The sequence below is a fragment of the Petromyzon marinus genome, assembly GCF_048934315.1.
Source record: "Petromyzon marinus isolate PM22_M1 ecotype Great Lakes invasive population chromosome 80 unlocalized genomic scaffold, UKy_Petmar_22M1.pri1.0 chr80_unloc.3, whole genome shotgun sequence".
Lineage (NCBI taxonomy): Eukaryota > Metazoa > Chordata > Hyperoartia > Petromyzontiformes > Petromyzontidae > Petromyzon > Petromyzon marinus.
The window spans coordinates 769924-790878 of record NW_027422631.1 but is presented as its reverse complement, the minus strand read 5'-3'; the positions used below and the strand labels follow the sequence as shown (position 1 = coordinate 790878).

General features: G+C 51.9%; 1 protein-coding gene across 1 annotated transcript; it reads right to left on the bottom strand.

Annotated features, from left to right (window-relative positions):
* Positions 1 to 3496: 3496 nt before the first annotated feature.
* On the bottom strand, positions 3497 to 19603 carry LOC142908364 (uncharacterized). The gene is made up of 9 exons (XM_076058934.1): positions 19411 to 19603; positions 16959 to 17126; positions 15868 to 15944; positions 14851 to 15043; positions 13156 to 13290; positions 12256 to 12517; positions 11082 to 11186; positions 9519 to 9855; positions 3497 to 7066 (listed from the first exon to the last, which is right to left on the bottom strand). Exons 1-9 carry the CDS (start codon positions 19529 to 19531, stop codon positions 5978 to 5980), a joined length of 2487 nt encoding a protein of 828 aa, XP_075915049.1. The 5' UTR covers positions 19532 to 19603; the 3' UTR covers positions 3497 to 5977.
* Positions 19604 to 20955: the final 1352 nt, after the last annotated feature.

The window sequence follows — 20955 nt, the reverse complement described above, 5'->3', positions numbered from 1 at the left end:
CCGTGTAATGTAACCCTTCTAATAATCACCGTGTAATGTAATCAAAATGTAATCCTTCATATAAGGTAACATTACCTCAGGTGATGTAACTTGTAATCCCCGTATAATGTATTGTGAATGTAATCTCCGTGTAATGTTACCCGAATGTAATCCCCGTGTAATGTAATCCCCGTGTAATGTAATCCCCGTGGTAATGCAATCTCCGTGGTAATGCAATCCCCGTGCGATGTAATCCCCGTGTAATGTAATCCCCGTGTAATGTAATCCTCGTGTAATGTAATCCCCGTGTAATGTAATCCCCGTGTAATGTAACGTCCTTGCCTCTGTGGGAGCTGACGCCATTGACGCGGCTTCTCCCTTCCTTGGTTCGGCGCGGGAAAATTCGAATGGGGGAGTGGGGGGTGGGGGTGGGGGAGTGGGAGGAGTTTAGGGAGTTGGGGGAGTGGGGGTTGGGGGGGGAGTGGGGGTGGGGAATGGAGTGGGGGTGGGGGTGAAGGTGAGGAGGGGTGGGGGAGTTTAGGGAGTGGGGGTCGAGAGGAGTGGGGGGTGGGGGTTGCGGGGGGTGAGGGAGACGTATGACGTCATCGCGCTTTGATCCCAACAGACTCCGAGAGGGGAGATGCGATACGGGTGACGTCACTACGCAATGACGTAATCAGATTTTTTAAAAATAAATCTGAATCTTTATGGTGTAGGGGGTATCCGATAAGCTATAAAGCTCTTTGTGTCACAGATATTCAGTAAGGGGCACAATCTGGCTGTCCGCCTGATGATGCTGGTTGTGATTACTGGCGAAACGTCTTACTCAGATTTATAAATGTTGTGGATTTGCTCTCCAACACACAACCGGTGTAGTGCTACACTATACACTACACTATACACTACACTATACACTACTATACACTATACTACTATACACTACACTATACACTACTATACACTACACTATACACTACACTATACACTACTACACTACTATACACTACACTACTATACACTACACTATACACTACACTATACACTACACTATACACGACACTATACACTACACTATACACTACACTATACACTACTATACACTACACACTACACTACTATACACTACACTATACACTACACTACACTATACACTACACTACTATACACTACACTATACACTACACTATACACTACACTACTATACACTACACTATACACTACACTACTATACACTATACACTACTATACATTACACTACTATAAACTACATTATACACTACACTACTGTATACTATACTATACACTACACTATACACTACACTATAAACTGCACTACTATACACTACACTATACACTACACTATACACTACTATACACAACACTATACACTACACACTACACTATACACTACTATACACTACACTATACACTACACACTACACTATACACTAGTGCTGTACTAAATCACGAGTTGGCACGTTCTGTTCACGTGACAAACCCTCTTACTAATTGGCTGTGTCGGGTGGTGTCGCTTTTAACGACACAACATTTATATTGACGCGACGCAACGCCAGAAAAAAAACCCCTCTAATTATGGATCCTCAATCTGAATAAAAACCTCCAACGACAAAAACAAAATCTCAATCGATTAATTAATTTCATGGTGACCTCCTTTGCCAGGACCAAAATATGAGAACAGGTTTTCCCCTTTTTTCTGGCAACAAAACAGCTGCGTTAAGATGTTAAAACACCAAACTTAAACCTTTTACAAGGATTCATACTCTTTGGTTTAAAGCTTTCGTGACTGCAGGGATTCATATTCTTGGTTCTTTCGGTAAAGTCATCACCACGTAGAAGGGAAACAATAAAATAATAAAAATATAAAAACAATAAAATTCTCACGACGTTTCGACTGCAACACAAGCAATCATCATCAGGTGTGAATTTTATTGTTTTATATTTTTATTATTTTATTGTTTACCTTCTACGTGGTGACTTTACCGAAAGAACCAGTCATTTTGCTGTGCCCCTTGTGATGTAATATCACGTTAAGTAGAGGTAATCTTACCTCAGGCGAGGTAACTTTACCTCAGGTGAGGTAACTTTACCTCAGGTAGAAGTAACTTTACCTCAGGTAGAGGTAACTTTACCTCAGGTAGAGGTAACTTTACCTCAGATAGTGGTAACTTTACCTCAGGTAGAGGTAACTTTACCTCAGGTAGAGGTAACTTTACCTCAGATAGAGGTAACTTTACCTCAGGTAGAGGTAACTTTACCTCAGGTGGAGGTAACATTACCTCAGATAGAGGTAACATTACCCCAGGTAGAGGTAACTTTACCTCAGGTAGAGGTAACTTTACCTCAGATAGAGGTAACTTTACCTCAGGTAGAGGTAACTTTACCTCAGGTGAGGTAACTTTACCTCAGATAGAGGTAACTTTACCTCAGGTAGAGGTAACTTTACCTCAGATAGAGGTAACTTTACCTCAGGTAGAGGTAACATTACCTCATATAGAGGTAACATTACCTCAGGTAGAGGTAACGTTACCTCAGATGGAGGTAACTTTACCTCATATAGAGGTAACATTACCTCAGGTGAGGTAACATTACCTCAGATAGAGGTAACTTTACCTCAAGTAGAGGTAACTTTACCTCAGATAGAGGTAACTTTACCTCAGGTGAGGTAACTTTACCTCAGGTAGAGGTAACTTTACCTCAGATAGAGGTAACTTTACCTCAGGTAGAGGTAACTTTACCTCAGATAGAGGTAACGTTGTGTCAAAGTAACCCTCACGTAGTGCAGGCCGCGTGCCACTGTAATCGTTAAACACAACGCTCGCGTGACGTCACCACCTCACTTCACGCGGCAGCCTCGAAGTGCACCCAGCCTGGCACAGGCGCCGTGGGGACGTCACCGTCACTGAGTGGCCAATGGCGGTGGTTGGTGGTGGGGGGGAGTGGGGGGGGTAACGGGGGTGGGAGGGGTGGGGGGTAACGGGGGAGTGGGGGGGGGCGAGACGCGTGACGTCACCACGCAGTGACGTCATCAGAGTTTTTAAGTTATTTTTTTTTATTCTGGAGGAATCCGATGAGCTGTGAAGCTCTTTATTATCCACAGACGTCCACAGTAGGTGCACGGGGTCAGAACGCCACAACAACAAACACAATACAATAAACACCATGGGAGTGCAGAGTATAGGAAAGGTAGGCACGTGACCAACACAACTCTGTAGGGGCGTGTGAATTGAAGTCTGTGGGGGCATGTGAATTGAAGTCTGTAGGGGCGTGTGAATTGAAATCTGTAGGACAGTGTGATGTGTAAGTTTGTTGGGTCATAGTTTTACCATCCTTGACGTGCAGGGATGACGACTAGGATCGGTGTTGTTAGGATCAGCGGCGAGCAGTTGTGACCAGGTGGTGCTGTGTGTAACGATTACAGATGACAGTGAGGGGGAAAAAGCATTTGATCCCCTGCTGATTTTGTACGTTTGCCCACTGACAAAAGAAATGATCAGTCTATAATTTTAACGGTTGGTTTATTTGAACAGCGAGAGACAGAATAACAACAAGAAAATCCAGAAAAACGCGAGTTTAAGAGCCGGGAGCCAACAACAACTTGGGGCTCGCAATGGCTACGGCGACTATTGTAATGGTCAATGCGGCCTCTGCGTTGAACAGCAGGAGACAACGGGTACAGTCTGGTTCCGCTACAACGCTGCGTGTTAGTTCTAACGACGCCAACTGGACGACACAACGCCGTGAATGTATCGCAGGGGGACAGACGCCATCTGTAACGTGGACGCGGATTGGATGCGACGCGACCGAGCGAACGGAACTACGTCTCAACGCGAGTAGGAGTAAGCGGTTCTACGTGCGGCTGCCCTCGGTGTAGCGGCGTCGCAACGAGGAGGAGGCGTTGGGATGCTGCTGGATGCTTCTAGACGCTACCCACGCGCCTCGGTCTTAGTCCCGCCTCTGTCTTGCCCATCATCTCGCGTGTTATCGCGGACCACGCTTCACCCCCCACCCCCCCTATAGTTTATATTATTTCTCCACAACGCGGTTGTTCTTCAGGAACGCAACAACCACCGCCGCGTTGCAGGAGAACGACGGACCGTGAACGCGCTTCGACGATTCGCGGCAACGCGACGGCAACACAAAGCGCCACACGCGGTCTCTCGCGACCGGCGGTATCTGCGACGAAGGTTTTTGTCGTCGTTGCCGCCGGGTTAGATGGCGTTGGATCACAATCCTGGCACGTCGCCCGATGAAGCCGGTCGCCGTTGTTATTTAATCGCCGGCGAAACGTCACCGGTACTCGAATTGTAAACGCTGTGGTGGGTTCACTCTCCCCGACACACAAGCGCCGTGTGTGCTGAAGTTGGTAACCAATTGGCACGTTTCGTTTACGTGACAAACCCTGACTGATTGGCCGTGTCAGGCGATGGTGGTGGGTGACGGTGGGTTAACGACACAATGTTTATGTTTACGAGATCTCTAACACAACAACAACAAAGAACAAACCTCTGTCACGGCAAAGTGTCGCCACAGAGCAAGTCGCTCCCACCTCCTGGAGACACTGACACAGAGCAAGTCGCTGGGACCTCCTGGAGACACTGACACAGGGCAAGTCGCTGGGACCTCCTGGAGACACCGGCACGGGCTGTGTGAGCTGGGCTGCCTTCACAACCAACGAGACGCCGGCGCTGCCAACTGGGACCAAGACGTCAGCACTGCCTCCACCGGTCCGGTGAGGTCATTCTCAACAGCAGGTTTTTGTTTTTTTACTTCACTTTACTTTTCCAGGTAAGGCCCCCACTGAGCTGTGTGGTAGCGACCCGCCTATCACAAATGACGGCAGCCCACCGAAGTGGCTTGTCACGTGACATTTACAGCAGCCAAATACTCTGAACGCATGTTGAGATGTTAACCACCTCTCCTGGTATACAGGAGATCGTTGGTTCGATTCCGACCCTGACGCCTGCTGTATATTTTGAGTTTGCGCGTGTCTCTCTCTCTCTCCCCGTGGTCGTGTGGATTTTTCTCCAGGTCCTCCGGTTTTTCCCCTCGACATTTATAATCGAGATCACGCAATCAGAGTATCTGGCCGCTATCAATGTCCACACAATGATGAGCCACTTCGCTGAGCTTTCATTTGTGATGGCCAGGTGGTCGCGTCTGATAAAAGAGCCTCTACATATTCTGTTGGACCTTACTTAGTAAAATCCCAAGATAATGTTTGTTAGTTTAAGTAAGTATATAATTTTATACAGAATCACAAACTAACGCTCAACTTTCTTAACCGTGTAAGAGTCAACGCGCGCCACCACCGTGCGACGACACGCGAGCAACCGGGACGACGCAGAGAATCTCTCAACACTTTCCCACGTCCGAGACATCCGCAGAGTTGCAGGGTGGGTGTCACGGTTCATTGGGTGGGCGTCGCTGTTCACAGGGTGGGTGTCACCGTTCACGCGGTGGGCGTCGCCGTTCACGGGGTGGGCGTCGCCGTTCACGGGGTGGGTGTCACCGTTCACGGGGTGCTTGTGACCGGTCACGGGGTGTCACCGGTCACGGGGTGGGTTTCACCGTTCACCGCTGCACGCACTGCGCACGCTGCACACACTGTACGTACTGCACACACTGTACGTACGTCGCACGGGGCAGGGCTACGAGACGGCACGCGGTGCTCACGGAGACCGGCGGGAGACGTGCAGACTGGGGTATCTGTAGGTGGATCGCCCTGCGGTGCCCCCCTCTAGGGTAACAACAGTGCAGCTCTGCACGGGGGACTCTGCACACTCACACACACAGGGACCCCCAGGTGGTGGGGGTGGGGTGGGGACGTGCAGTGGTTGGGACCGGTTTAATCTCCCGCCCCCCACAGGGTGTGAGGCAGGTGTAGGAGGATTCCGTAGGTTTCCGTGTTCACGTTCAAAATCAGTTTCAAGAGTGGCACAGCCTCGGCTAATCACGTGGCCTGTTGTTTGAAACTAATTCACAGCTCGGCGCTGTACGCTTTGTGCTCAGGATGGCTGACTTTTCTGTTTTCACGTGGATGAGAAAATGCATTCTGGCCGGTGTGTGTTCTCTGGTGCCTGTGAAGTGTTGATGGCCGTTCAAACGCCTTCTCACACACGGTGCACTTGAACGGCTTCTCTCCCGTGTGTGTTCTCTGGTGGCTGTGAAGAGTTGATAGCCGTGCAAACGCCTTCTCACACACGGTGCACGTGAACGGCTTCTCTCCCGTGTGTGTTCTCTGGTGGCTGTGAAGAGCTGATAGCCATGCAAACGCCTTCTCACACACGGTGCACTTGAACGGCTTCTCTCCCGTGTGTGTTCTCTGGTGGCTGTGAAGAGCTGATAGCCATGCAAACGCCTTCTCACACACGGTGCACTTGAACGGCTTCTCTCCCGTGTGTGTTCTCTGATGGCTGTGAAGACTGGATAGGTCTGCAAACGCCTTCTCACACATGGTGCACTTGAACGGCTTCTCTCCCGTGTGTGTTCTCTGGTGCCTGTGAAGATCTGGTAGTTGTGCAAACGCCTTCTCACACACGGTGCACTTGAACGGCTTCTCTCCCGTGTGTGTTCTCTGGTGCCTGTGAAGATCTGGTAGTTGTGCAAACGCCTTCTCACACACGGTGCACTTGAACGGCTTCTCTCCCGTGTGTGTTCTCTGGTGCCTGTGAAGAGCTGATAGCCGTGCAAACGCCTTTTCACACACGGTGCACTTGAACGGCTTCTCTCCCGTGTGTGTTCTCTGGTGCCTGTGAAGGTGTGATAGCCGTGCAAACGCCTTCTCACACACGGTGCACTTGAACGGTTTCTCTCCCGTGTGTGTTCTCTGGTGTATCTTCAAGCAATTATTGTAGTTTGTGCTGAATGGACATTGGTCACACTGATGAGTTTTGTTACTGGTCTTAGTGGGGTGTCTCCTCTGCACGTGATGCTCTAGACTAGAGCGGCAGATGAACTGACGGTTGCAGGCAGGACACGGCAGCCTTGTGACCTCCACACCCACTCCACCTGCGTCATCCCAGAGGCACAAGACACGCGCGCACACACCAACAGCTAGACATGAACACTCTTGAACACGTGTGTGTATATACAAAGGTAAAGGTCCCCAACAGCCATATCAGTTGGGCAAGTGCTGTTTGTGAGTACCTATGAAGGCCGGCATGGCACACGATTGAGTAGGTGGCCAACACCAGGCCCGGCCGCCTTTGTCTCTCCAGTGGTGATGTTTCCACGTTTAAGCTAGGTACTCATTTGAGGCTGAGTCAACCTAGGGGAGGCCTAAATATTAACCACTGACGTTGGCCGTGAGTGGGAATCGAACTCAGGTGGCCGGGTTCGTAGTGCAGTGGGCCCCATTATATATACACACAAAGACAAAGAACCCCCGTCTAGCCTGTATACACTTTTGGGGCAAGTGCTGTTATCGGGCATCTATGAAGGCCAGAACAGCACACGAGTGGGAGGGTGGCCAGCACCACACGTGGCCGCCTTTGTCTCCCCAGTGGCGATGTTTACGACTACTACACACCACACCTGTTACGAACTTGCACCTTAGCAGTGTGTGTGGTGCTTATCATCTCTGGTGAGCAGTGGCTACCATCTCTGGTGAGCGGTGGATATCATCTCTGGTGAGTGGTGGTTATCATCTCTGGTGAGTGCTGGATATAATCTCTGGTGAGTGGTGGCTATCGTCTCTGGTGAGTGGTGGCTATCATCTCTGGTGAGTGGTAGCTATCATCTTCGGTGAACGGTGGCTAACATCTCTGGTGAGTGGTGGCTATCATCTCTGGTGAGTGGTGGCTAACATCTCTGTTGAGCGGTGGCTGTCATCTTTGGTGAGTGGTGGCTATCATCTCTGGTGAGTGGTGGCTATCATCTCTGGTGAGTGGTGGCTATCATCTCTGGTGAGTGGTGGCATATCATCTCTGGTGAGTGGTGGCTATCATCTCTGGTGAATGGTGGCTATCATCTCTGGTGAGTGGTGGCTATCATCTCTGGTGAGTGGTGGCTATCATCTCTGGTGAGCGGTGGCTATCGTCTCTGGTGAGTGGTGGCTATCATCTCTGGTGAGTGGTGACTATCATCTCTGGTGAGTGGTGACTATCGTCTCTGGTGACCGGTGGCTATCATCTCTAGTGAGCGGTGGCTATCATCTCCAGTGAGTGGTGGCTATCATCTCTGGTGAGCGGTGGGTATCATCTCTGGTGAGTGGTCACTATCATATCTGGTGAGTGGTGACTATCATCTCTGGTGAGTGGTGGCTATCATTTCTGGTGAGTGGTGACTATCATCTCTGGTGAGTGGTGACTATCATCTCTGGTGAGTGGTGGCTATTATCTCTGGTGAGTGGTGGCTATCATCTCTGGTGAGTGGTGGCTATCATCTCTGCTGAGTGGTGGCTATCATCTCTGGTGAGTGGTGGCTATCATCTCTGCTGAGTGGTGGCTATCATCTCTGGTGAGTGGTGGCTACCATCTTTAGTGAGTGGTGGCTATCATATCTGGTGAGTGGTGGCTACCATCTCTGGTGAGTGGTGGCTACCATCTCTGATGAGTGGTGGCTACCATCTCTGGTGAGTGGTGGCTACCATCTCTGGTGAGTGATGGCTATCATCTCTGGTGAGTGGTGGCTACCATCTCTGGTGAGCGGTGGCTATCATCTCTGGTGAGTGGTGGCTATCATCTCTGGTGAGTGGTGGCTATCATCTCTGGTGAGTGGTGGCTATCGTCTCTGGTGAGTGGTGGCTATCATCTTTAGTGAGTGGTGGCTATCATCTCTGGTGAGCAGTGGCTATCATCTCTGGTGAGTGGTGGCTATCATCTCTGGTGAGTGGTGGCTATCATCTCTGGTGAGTGGTGGCTATCGTCTCTGGTGAGTGGTGGCTATCATCTCTGGTGAGTGGTGGCTATCATCTCTGGTGAGTGGTGGCTATCATCTCTGGTGAGTGGTGGCTATCATCTCTGATGAGTGGTGGCTATCATTGCTGGTGAGTGGGGGCTATCATCTCTGGTGAGTGGTGGCTATCATCTCTGGTGAGCGGTGGCTATCATCTCTGGTAAGCGGAAGCTATCATCTCTGGTGAGTGGTGGCTATCATTGCTGGTGAGTGGTGGCTATCATCTCTGGTGAGTGGTGGCTATCATCTCTGGTGAGTGGTGGCTATCATCTCTGGTGAGTGGTGGCTATCATCTCTGGTGAGTGGTGGCTATCATCTCTGGTGAGTGGTGGCTATCATCTCTGGTGAGTGGTGGCTATCATCTCTGGTGAGTGGTGGCTATCATCTCTGGTGAGTGGTGGTTATCATCTCTGGTGAGTGGTGGCTATCATCTCTGGTGAGTGGTGGCTATCATCTCTGGTGAGTGGTGGCTATCATCTCTGGTGAGTGGTGGCTATCATCTCTGGTGGGTAGTGACTATCATATCTGGTGAGTGGTGCCTATCATCTCTTGTGAGCGGTGGCTATCATCTCTGGTGAGCGGTGGCTATCGTCTCTGGTGAGCGGTGGCTATCATCTCTGGTGAGTGGTGGCTATCATCTCTGGTGAGTGGTGGCTATAGTCTGGTGAGCAGTGGTGAGTCTCTGGTGAGCGGTGCTCACAGTGTTCCTCGCTTGGTGGAGGCTGCACGGGCTGCAGGTCTCTGGCGGTGGCCCTGGGAGCCAACTCGCTGCTGCTGCTGCGGCGTCGCGAGGGCTCGGCCTCGCAGGCGATGCCCAGCTCCTGGGCGAACTCCTCGCCGTACCAGACCAGCAGCTCAGAGCCGGGCCCCACGGCACGGAACGTGCGGTAGTAAATCTGCCCCCGGTGCTGGAAGGCCACCAGGTTCTGCTCCTGCTCATTCCTCGCGCAGTTGACGAACCTGCGGGGGCAGACGCGGGGGGCGGGGTGGGGCCGTTAGCGAGCGCCTATTAATGGCCGGCACTGGGCGCTACGTTGGGGTGGTGGGGCTGGAACCACGCTCAGTACCGGGTGCTCATTTGATGCCGAGTCGACCAAGGGGAGGCCCAGGGTCTCTGTGTGCAGTGGTTCTGGTTTCTGTGTGTGGTGGTTCTGGCCTCGAGTGGTTCCGGTCTCTGTGTACAGTGGTTCTTGCCTCTGTGTGTGGTGGTTCTGGTCTCTGTAGTGGTTCTGGCCTCTGTGTGTCGTGGTTCTGGTCTCTGTGTAGTGGTTCTGGTCTCTGTGTCTAGTGGTTCTGGTCTCTGTGTGTAGTGGTTCTGGTCTCTCTGTGTAGTGGTTCTGGTCTCTGTAGTGGTTCTGGTCTCTGTGTGTAGTAGTTCTGGTCTCTGTGTGTAGTGGTTCTGGTCTCTATGTGTAGTGGTTCTGGTCTCTGTGTGTGGTGGTTCTGGTCTCTGTATGTCATGGTTCTGGTCTCTGTGTGTAGTGGTTTTGGTCTCTGTGTGTAGTGGTTCTGGTCACTTTGTGTGGTGGTTCTGGTCTCTGTGTGTCGTGGTTCTGGTCTCTGTGTGTAGTGGTTCTGGTCTCTGTGTCTAGTGGTTCTGGTCTCTGTGTGTAGTGGTTCTGGTCTCTCTGTGTAGTGGTTCTGGTCTCTGTAGTGGTTCTGGTCTCTGTAGTGGTTCTGGTCTCTGTGTGTAGTAGTTCTGGTCTCTGTGTGTAGTGGTTCTGGTCTCTATGTGTAGTGGTTCTGGTCTCTCTGTGTGGTGGTTCTGGTTTCTGTATGTCATGGTTCTGGTCTCTGTGTGTAGTGGTTCTGGTCTCTGTGTGTAGTGGTTCTGGTCACTTTGTGTGGTGGTTCTGGTCTCTGTGTGTAGTGGTTCTGGTCTCTGTGTGTGGTGGTTCTGGTCTCTGTGTGTAGTGGTTCTGGTCTCTGTGTGTAGTGGTTCTGGTCTCTGTAGTGGTTCTGGTCTCTGTGTGTAGCGGTTCTGGTCACTTTGTGTAGTGGTTCTGGTCTCTGTGTGTGGTGGTTCTGGTCTCTGTGTGTAGTGGTTCTGGTCTCTGTAGTGGTTCTGGTCTCTGTGTGTAGCGGTTCTGGTCTCTGTTTGGTGGTTCTGGTCTCTGTAGTGGTTCTGGTCTCTGTGTGGAGTGGTTCTGGTCTCTCTGTCCAGTGGTCCTTAAGACAAGAATCACCTCATCCAGTTTGATTTAGATTCATCCTGAGCGTCAACATATTCACGATCCTTTTTGTTTTTGTAAATCTGAAACACACACGCACACGAGCAGATCCACAGATAACTCACGTGAGTTGGACCGTAACTTGAACTTCTTTCGTACCGGACGTAGCCAACCGTGCTGATCGGAGGTGCGGGGGGAAGGACAACAAACTAAACACTAAGAGCAGTTCTAAAGAAATGAATTTTAAATCTACAAGATTTAAAAGTGCATAGCTCCCAGTGGCTTCCTCATATTGGAAGCAAGAACCTTCCAGACGACCGCAGAAGTGCGTCTGTAAGAGCCGCGCCATGCGCTGACCATCGTCTTTGCACGATGGGTCGCCAAACGCCGCTGCTGCTGCTGCGAGCATCAACAGAGTTTGCGTGATGATGGTTTATGCTTCTTGACGAGATAAGCCGCGAGGTGTCGTGGTTTATTTTTGCGTAAGGAGTGCGTGAGGAGGAACCACGAGTCTGTGGTTCCTCCTTACGCATCGAAGTTGTTCTGTCCTTGCGAGCGAGCGGCTACTGTGGGTTACAAGTTGAACTCATAATGACGTGAAATTTTGGGTCTCTCTGTGAGTCTGTGGGGCCCTGTGTGAGTCTCTGAGTCTCTGTCCAAGTCTCTAGGTCTCTGTGTGAGTCTCTAGGTCTCTGTGTGAGTCTGTGGGTCTCTGTGCAAGTCTGTGGGTCTCTCTGTGAGTCTGTGGGTCCCTGTGTGAGCCTCTAAGGCTCTGTGTGAGTCTCTGGGTCTCTGTGTGAGTCTGTGGGTCTCTGTGCAAGTCTGTGGGTCTCTCTGTGAGTCTGTGGGTCCCTGTGTGAGCCTCTAAGGCTCTGTGTGAGTCTCTGGGTCTCTGTGTGAGTCTGTGGGTCTCTGTGTGAGTCTGTGGGTCTCTCTGTGCGAGTCTCTGGGTCTCTGTGTGAGTCTGTGGGTCTCTGTGCGAGTCTCCGGGTCTCTGTGCGAGTCTCTGGGTTTCTGTGTGAGACTCTGGGTCTCTTCTGTGTGAGTCTGTGGGTGACTGTGTGAAGCTATGGGTTTCTCTGTATCTCCCTCACGAGCCTCCTCTCCACACACACGACGACGATGATGATGTAGGAATAGGAGGAGGCTGCAGCAGTGGCAGCAGCAGCAGCAGCAGCAGCTCACCAGCCAGCAGTACTCGCTCACGGGGTTCTCCTCAGACACCTCTCCCTGGTAGGGCCCAAACATCACCCCCTTGGGCAGCTTCTTCCTGTTGCTCCACACCCCGAGGCCGGCGCCGGCGATGGAGGAGGCGCCGACGGTGAGGCCCTGGGGCAGGCTGAGCCGGGCCCTGTCGGCCACTCCCGGGGCCACGGCCGCGTCCGCGATGAACTCTGGCGGGCCGTGCACGGAGCACTCCCCCAGGTAGAAATCCCTGCACAGCTCGCAGACTGAGAGCCACAGCAGCAGCAGCAGCAGGAGGGGGGCGAATCGCAGTAGCAACAGCAGCAGCAGCAGTGGCACTGTGAGAGAGTGAGAGGGTGAGGAGCGCTCCAGATAGATGCCTCCCTCCCTCTCTGCATGGTGAACGTATTTAGCTCGCTCATCGGAGATGTATCCCCTGTAACCCTCCCTGCATCCCTCCCCTCCCTCCCTGCATCCCTGAGTGAGGGAGCAAACGAGAGAGGGGTGAGTGAGAGTGCGAGAAAGGGAGTGTGCGAGAGGGAGGGCGAGGGGGAAAGAGTGAGAGGGAGCAGGTGGAATATATCGAGTGAGAACGCGGGAGCAATAGAGGGACATAGGTGAGAGTGTGAGACAGTGAGAGTGTAATAAAGCGAGAGAGATAGGTGAGAGTGTGAGACAGTGAGAGTGTAACAAAGCGAGAGAGATAGGTGAGAGTGTGAGACAGTGAGAGTGTAACAAAGCGATAGAAATAGGTGAGAGTGTGAGAAAGTGACAGTGAGTGAGAGAGAGTGTGAAAGTGACAGTGAGAGATTGACAGTGAGAGAGAGAGTGAGAAAGTAACAGAGTGACAGTGAGAGTGAGAAAGTGAGAGAGAGAGAGCGGTAGAGGCAGCAGGGGGTCTCACAGAAGAAGTCGTCGTCCTGGGGCTCCTCCACCTCTGTGTAGACTTTCCTCTCGCGCTGCCGCAGGCCGTAGCGAGAGCGAGCGCTGAGCGACACCGCCGCAGCCTGGGCGGAGGAGGCCGGCGGTACGGAGGAGCCTGCGGGCAAACGCGGCGAGATGTTGACCACCTCTCCCGGTGTACGGGAGGTCGTGGGTTCCATCCCGACCCTGACGAAGCCTGCCATACATCTGGAGCCCGCGCGTCTCTCTCTCTCTCTCCTCCGTGGCGAGATGTTGACTCCCTCGCGTGGTCTACGGGAGGTCGTGGGTGCGATCCCGACCCTGACGACCCACGCTGTACGTTTGGAGTCTGCGTGTTGTACCTACCCGTGGTTGCGCGGATTTTTCTCCGGGTCCTCCGGTTTTCCCCTCGACGTTCAGAATCGACGTCACGCGTTGAGGGTAATTTGGCCTGCTATAAATGTCCACGTGATGACGATGGTGACAAGTCACTTTGCTGAGCTATAATTTGTGATAGCCAGGACGCTTCTGAAAAAACAGCTACACGGCTCAGTGGGGCTCACCCTGGTAAAATAAACATTGTTTAGTTCATAGGCTGCATCAGTACCAGCAGCAGCACTGACGGGGGCACATGTAGCAGTAGCATCAACAGCAGTGGCGACTTCCATCAGCAGCAGCGGAAGATTGCGGAGTTCCGGTGGGAATAGAGGGGAGCGTGGAGTTCCGGTGAGAATAGAGGGGAGTGTGGAGTTCTGGTGAGAATAGAGGGGAGCGTGGAGTTCCGGTGAGAATAGAGGGGGAGTGTGGAGTTCCGGTGAGAATAGAGGGGAGCGTGGAGTTCCAGTGAGAATAGAGAGGAGTGTGGAGTTCCAGTGAGAATAGAGGGGAGTGTGGAGTTCCGGTGAGAATAGAGGGGAGTGTGGAGTTCCGGTGAGAAGAGAGGGGAGCGTGGAGTTCCGGTGGGAATAGAGGTGGAGTGTGGAGTTCCGGTGAGAATAGAGGGGAGCGTGGAGTTCCGGTGAGAATAGAGGGGGAGTGTGGAGTTCCGGTGAGAATAGAGGGGAGCGTGGAGTTCCAGTGAGAATAGAGAGGAGTGTGGAGTTCCGGTGAGAATAGAGGGGAGTGTGGAGTTCCGGTGAGAATAGAGGGGAGTGTGGAGTTCCGGTGAGAAGAGAGGGGAGCGTGGAGTTCCGGTGGGAATAGAGGTGGAGTGTGGAGTTCCGGTGAGAATAGAGGGGAGTGTGGAGTTCCGGTGAGAATAGAGGGGAGTGTGGAGTTCCGGTGAGAATAGAGGGGAGTGTGGAGTTCCGGTGAGAAGAGAGGGGAGCGTGGAGTTCCGGTGGGAATAGAGGTGGACTGTGGAGTTCCGGTGAGAATAGAGGGGAGTGTGGAGTTCCGGTGGGAATAGAGGGGAGTGTGGAGTTCCGGTGGGAACAGAGCGGAGTGTGGAGTTCCGGTGAGAATAGAGGTGGAGTCTGGAGTTCCGGTGAGAATAGAGGGGAGTGTGGAGTTCTGGCTGGAATAGAGGGGAGTGTGGAGTTCCGGTGGGAATAGAGGTGGAGTGTGGAGTTCCGGTGAGAATAGAGGGGAGTGTGGAGTTGTGGTGAGAATAGAGGGGAGCGTGGAGTTCCGGTGAGAATAGAGGGGGAGCGTGGAGTTCCGGTGTGAATAGAAATCACCGCTGCAGGCTACGCACCTCCACGTATCCTCTGGAGCACCACCCTCAGGGCCTCCTTGCAGGCGGTGGCTCTGCGCTCCAGCCTGAACATCGCCATCCTGGCCTTGTGCACCTCCCTCAGCTCAAATCCCCTGAACTCCTCCTCCTGCTGCTGCTCCTCCTCCACGCCCTGCAAGATGCTCCACACGTACTCCAGGGCTTTCGCTTTAGTCTGAGCGGAGGGGGCGGTGGGGTGAGGGATCGGAAGGGGGTGCGGGGGGCAGAGTTGGTGCGGTGACCCGCGGTGGCTAGGAGATGTTTACTCCCTCGCCTGGTACGCAGGAGGTTGCGGGTTCGATCTCGACCCTGACACCTCATCGGATTCCTCCAGTACAATACATATTCTAATTCTGATATTCTGATTCTGTATATCTGATTCCATACATCACGCAGAACCATGCCGTCGTCATGCTGAACCTCGGTGGGTATGGCAGGCCAAGCCTCTTCTACGAAAAGTAAAAAGTAATAAAATACAAATTAAGATTCTTCCGCTGATCTGTGTTACGTCATTTCTGTACGACTCCAATAATTTTGATCGTCAAAATCGCCAAATTTGCGGAGCTCCGCTGCAAATACAGGGAGACGAGAGGTGAGGCAGCGACGAGCTCAGCCTCCCCTCTGATTGCGCAACCCCTCAGAAACTGGATGGAGCGCGGGCAATAAGCGCTTGCCTGTTACTATCTCTCTGTAATGATTGGGATTATACAGAAATGACATTTATAACAGAGCAGTGGAAATTTTTATTTTTTACTTTTCGTAACAACTATTTTCATTGGAGTATATGACAGGTGAGGCTCTAGCCTCGCCTGCCTCCCCTGACCGCACGTCCCTGGTATAGTAAGTAGTGTTTAGTAGTACGTATGTATGTTGAAGTTCTTTGGCACCGTACATAGCCAACCTCGCTAATGGGAGGTGCGTGGGAAGGACAACAAACTAAAGACAACAACAGCAGCAGCAGCTGTAACGAGAGGAGTGCCGTGCGCTGTGCACAGAGACCTTGCGCTTGCTGGGAGCTGCCCTCACGTGCGACTCTCCCACGGTAGCCCAGCGTGAAGCAGCCCCCTTGCCTCCTCCTGCGTGAGCACACGCACACACGTGTGAACACACGCACGTGAACACACGCACACACGTGTGAACACACGCACACACGTGAACACACGCACACACGTGTGAACACACGCACACACACACGTGAACACACGCACACACGTGTGAACACACGCACGTGAACACACGCACACACGTGTGAACACACGCACACACGTGAACACACGCACACACGTGTCCATGTGTGTAAACACATGGATACCCGTGAACACACGCACAAACGTGTGTTCACACGGACACGCATGAACATATGCAAAGACAAAGATCCCCCGTATAGCCTTAACAGACTGTAGGGGCAAGTGCTGTTAGCGAGCACCTATGAAGGCCAGAACGATACATGAAGGGGTGAGTGGCCAGCACCACGCCCGACCGCCTTTGTCTCTCCAGTGGCGATGTTTACTACACACCACCGCACCAGGTACTCATTTTGAGGCTGAGCCGACATAGGGGAGGCCCAGGTCCGGTTCAGATCGTCGACACTGGTGTTGGCCGTGAGCGGGCATTTAACTTGGGTCGCTGAATTCATAGCGCAGATTGCCAACCAGTTTAACATGTAGGATTTCGCGACCAATATTATTATTAATAAAGATTTTTTTTGGGTTAGATCGCGTAATTATAAATGTGTCGCTAAACCCGTCACCACCCGACGAAGCCAATCCGTAAGGTTTGTCAGGTAAACAAAACGTGCCAATTAGTTACTAGTTCAGCACTAACCGGTTGTGTGTTGGACAGTGAACCCACAACAATTCGAGTATGGTACTGTGATGTTCTGCTGGTGATTACAACCAGCTTCATCAAGTGAGTCTACAGGGGGTCTCTGTGTGAGTCTACAGGGGGTCTCTGTGTGAGTCTACAGGGGTCTCTGAGTGAGTCTACAGGGGTCTCTGTGTGAGTCTACAGGGGGTCTCTGCGTGAGTCTACAGGGGGTCTCTGTGTGAGTCTACAGGGGGTCTCTGCACGCTGAGCAAGTGCCCTTTTACGTTTGCCTCCTCTGCCTCTTTGTCCTCCGTGCACCGCCACCTCCTTCCTCTTCCTCCTCCTCGTCCATTCCTCGTCGGAGTCGCTCGACCGCCCGCACTCCGCTCCATTCCCCCTTGCCCTGCGCTTGCCGCGTGCACGCATGAACTCGGGCTGGGCCGGGTTCATCCCTGCGCAAGGAGGCAGTCGGTCATTGTTATTTGGACGTATTGGCGGTACACCGGTGCAGCATAGCGACACGCCGGTTCCTCGTAAGACAGTCCTGACGATGTAATTATTATCGGAGAGTGTTTGTCGTGTTCGCCACAAGCACGCGTGGTTAATTCAGTAGCTTTGATTTCTTGCAAAAGGAATAATCTATTTGGTGTGTGGACATCTTAACGCCTCCTGTTTTATTGCCAGAAAGGGTGAAACTGATTCTTATTTTTCACGCTTTGATACTCGCAAAAAGGTCCCGTCATGTAGCTGCTCACCCCGAGCTATCAATGCTCTCGATGCTGCATTGTCCTTGTACCGGTCGCCTTTTGGTGTTGTTCTCTGGTCTGACACTGGTGAGACTGGGCCATGAAGAAGGCTGTCTCTGGGGTAGGCCAATCAGTTTCAAAGGCAACGATTAAATATTATCGGAGAGTCTTCTTTGGTTCTTTCGGTAAAGTCACGTAGAATGAGAATAAAATAATAAATTGATAAAATAAAATAACACAATAATATTCTCACGACGTTTCGGCAGCGCTGTCAGTTGACAGCGCAGCGCTGTCAGTTGACAGCGCAGCGCTGTCAGTTGACAGCGCTGTCCTACCAGACAGTCTCGCTCCCTTCACCTGATGAAGGCCGCTTGTGTTGTGGCCGAAACGTCGTGAGAATATTATTGTGTTATTTTATTTTATCAATTTATTATTTTATTCTCATTCTACGTGACTTTACCGAAAGAACCAAAGAAGATGAATCATTGCAGTCACGAAAGCTTTAAATCGAAATGTATTATCGGAGAGTGTTTGTTTGTCGTGTTCGCCACAAGTACGCGTGGTTGATGGGGTAACTTGATTCCTTGCAAAAGCTACCATCTACCTGGTGTTTGAACACCTTAACGCCGCCTGTTTCATTCCCCTGAAGCGTAAAACCTCTTCTTATTTTTCACAGTCCCGACGATGTCGCTGTCGCCCCTTGAGTGAGCTGCAGGACTCTCCGTCAGAAGTTGCACTCAGATTCAGCAGCCGCGTCCCCCATTCCGAACGTGCGGTGGCGACACCACAAGTCGTATCGAGGAACCGTCCCACCGAGTCTCTAGGGGCACGAGGAGTCAAATCTTGCCGCTGGAGCACGGAGCAGCAGATCGTCATCAGATTGGGCACCACCGGAGCACGGAGCAGCCGATCGTCATCAGACTGGGCGCCGCTGTACGGCAACAGACTGCGAAGCTTCGTGTTCAGTTCTGCTCGTGTCACGTTCTGTCTTCCCGCCGCTACGGCATCACGACAACTGATTTTGACGCACCACCACCACCACCCCAAAATATCCTTCTATCCGGGGTCTCGAATCGCGATGGAAATAAATCATTATTGCCAAAAATGTGCTGATTATTTTATACAGCGTAACGGTGTACCACCGCCACTACGTTCATCTATATTATTTGGCTGCTACAACAACACCAAGCAATACAGTAAACACGATAGGCGTGTAAAGTAGAGGAAAGGTTAACAAATCACACACACACAAAATAAACTATTTTTGTAAATGTTGTGGGTTTACTCTCCAACATTAAGAATCCGATCAGCTATGAAGCTCTTTTTCACAGATGTCCCGTAGGGGGCACGGAGCCAGGAAAGTTACAACAACGACACAATACACAAACACGATAGCAGTGCAAAGTAGAGGAAAGGTAAACAAATCATTAAACTAAATCTATTTTTACTTCACCAAGTGAAGTCCACTGAGCTATCGGCTTCTTCTTCAGAAGCCACCTGGCTGCCACAAATGACAGCTCAACCAAGTGGCTCACCACGTGGACATTTACAGCAGCAGCCAAATACGTTAAACGCGTGATGTTGATTCTACATTGTGGAGCGACAACCCAGAGGACCGGGATCGAACCCACGACCTCCTGTAGACCAGGCGAGGGAGTTAACATCTCACGGGGGAGAGACACATGCAGACTCCAGATATATGACAGGCATCGTCAGGGTCGGCATCGAACCCACGACCTCCAGTAGACCAGGCGAGGTAGTTAACATCTCACCGGGGAGAGACACACGCAGACTCCAGATATATGACAGGCATCGTCAGGGTCAGCATCGAACCCACGACCTCCTGTAGACCAGGCGAGGTAGTTAACATCTCATAGCCACCGTGGCGCCCCGTGCATGGCACTCTGCTACGACGTTCTGGTCTCATCATCAGTATAATTACTACGACAATTAGTTTAGTTGTGAAGAGGCTCGGGCCTGCCATACCCACCGAGGTTCAGCATGACGGCGTGGTTCTGCTTGATGTTCCTGTAGCGCCGCTTCTCGCACTCGGCCAGGTCGCCCCACTCGGCCTTGGTGAAGAAGCCTCTGATGTCTCGGAAGTCGCCCATCTCCTGCTGCTGAGGCGCAGAGACACGGAGGGGACGAGACGCGGACGACGGTCAGACGCAGTCACGGATAGCGAGTCACGGAGATGGAGTCACACGGATAGCGAGTCACGGAGATGGAGTCACACGGATAGCGAGTCACGGAGATCGAGTCACACGGATAGCGAGTCACGGAGATGGAGTCACACGGATAGCGAGTCACGGAGATGGAGTCACACGGATAGAGAGTCACGGAGATGGAGTCACACGGATAGAGAGTCACGGAGATGGAGTCACACGGATAGCGAGTGACGGAGATGGAGTCACACGGATAGCGAGTGATGGAGATGGAATCACATGGATAGCGAGTCACGGAGATGGAGTCACACGGATAGCGAGTCACGGAGATGGAGTCACACGGATAGCGAGTCACAGGGATACGAGACAAAGATCCCCCGTGTGACCTTAACAGACTGTCGGGGCAAGCGCTGTTAGCGAGCAGCGCCTGTGAAGGCCGGAACGACGTGCGAGGGGGTGGGTGGCCAGCACCACGCCCGGCCGCCTTTGTCTCCCCAGTGGCGATGTTCACACACCGCTACACCGGGTGCTCATTTGAGGCTGAGTCGACCTAGGGGACGAGGCCCAGGACCGGGTTAGAAGATCGTCGCCGGTGTTGGCCGAGCGCTGCGCTACGAAGCCGGCAGAGACCCGAGTTCCATTCCCGCTCACGGCCACCACCAACAGCGGTGACGATCATCTGAACCGGTCCTGGGACCTCGTCCCCTAGGTCGACTCGACCTAAAATGAGCACCCGGTGTAGCGGTGTGTGAACATCGCCACTGGGGAGACAAAGGCGGCCGGGCGTGGTGCTGGCCACCCACCCCCTCGTGTGCCACAGTGCCGGTAGCCTTAATGGGTGCTACTCACTAACAGCCTGTTAGAGGCTACACGGGGGATCTTTGTCTTTGTGGTAAAGTGTGGAGACTCCCCACCTCTACCATGACGTACTAGCTCCAGATAGAGGTAACTTTACCCCACGTTAGTTAAATTTACCTCAGGTGAGGTAACTTTACCTCAGGTGAGATAACTTTACCTCAGGTGAGGTGACATTACGTTAGTTAGAGGTAAATTTACCTCAGATGCGGTAACTTTACCTCATCTGAGGTAACATTACCTCAGGTGAGATAACTTTACCTCAGGTGAGGTAACTTTACCTCAAATAAGATTACTTTACTTCAAGTGAGGTAACATTACGTTAGGTAGAGGTAACTTTACCTCAGCTGAGGTAACTTTACTTCAAGTGAGGTAACATTACCTCAGGCAGAGGTAACATTACCTCAGGTGAGATAACTTTACCTCAGGCCAGGTAACTTTACCTCAAGCAGAGGTAAAATTACCTCAGGTGAAGTAACATCTCAAGAGAGATAACTTTATCTCATGCGAGGTAA

What these genes read in the sequence shown, in the direction of transcription:
- LOC142908364 (XM_076058934.1), bottom strand. Translation starts at nt 19,531, where the DNA reads ATGGGCGACTTCCGAGACATCAGAGGCTTCTTCACCAAGGCCGAGTGG. An exon ending in GCTCCAGAGGATACGTGGAG is followed by an intron (nt 13,291 to 14,850) that starts GTGCGTAGCCTG and finishes GTTTGCCCGCAG; the next exon opens with GCTCCTCCGTACCGCCGGCC. An exon ending in CCCGTGAGCGAGTACTGCTG is followed by an intron (nt 11,187 to 12,255) that starts GCTGGTGAGCTG and finishes AACTCACGTGAG; the next exon opens with TTATCTGTGGATCTGCTCGT.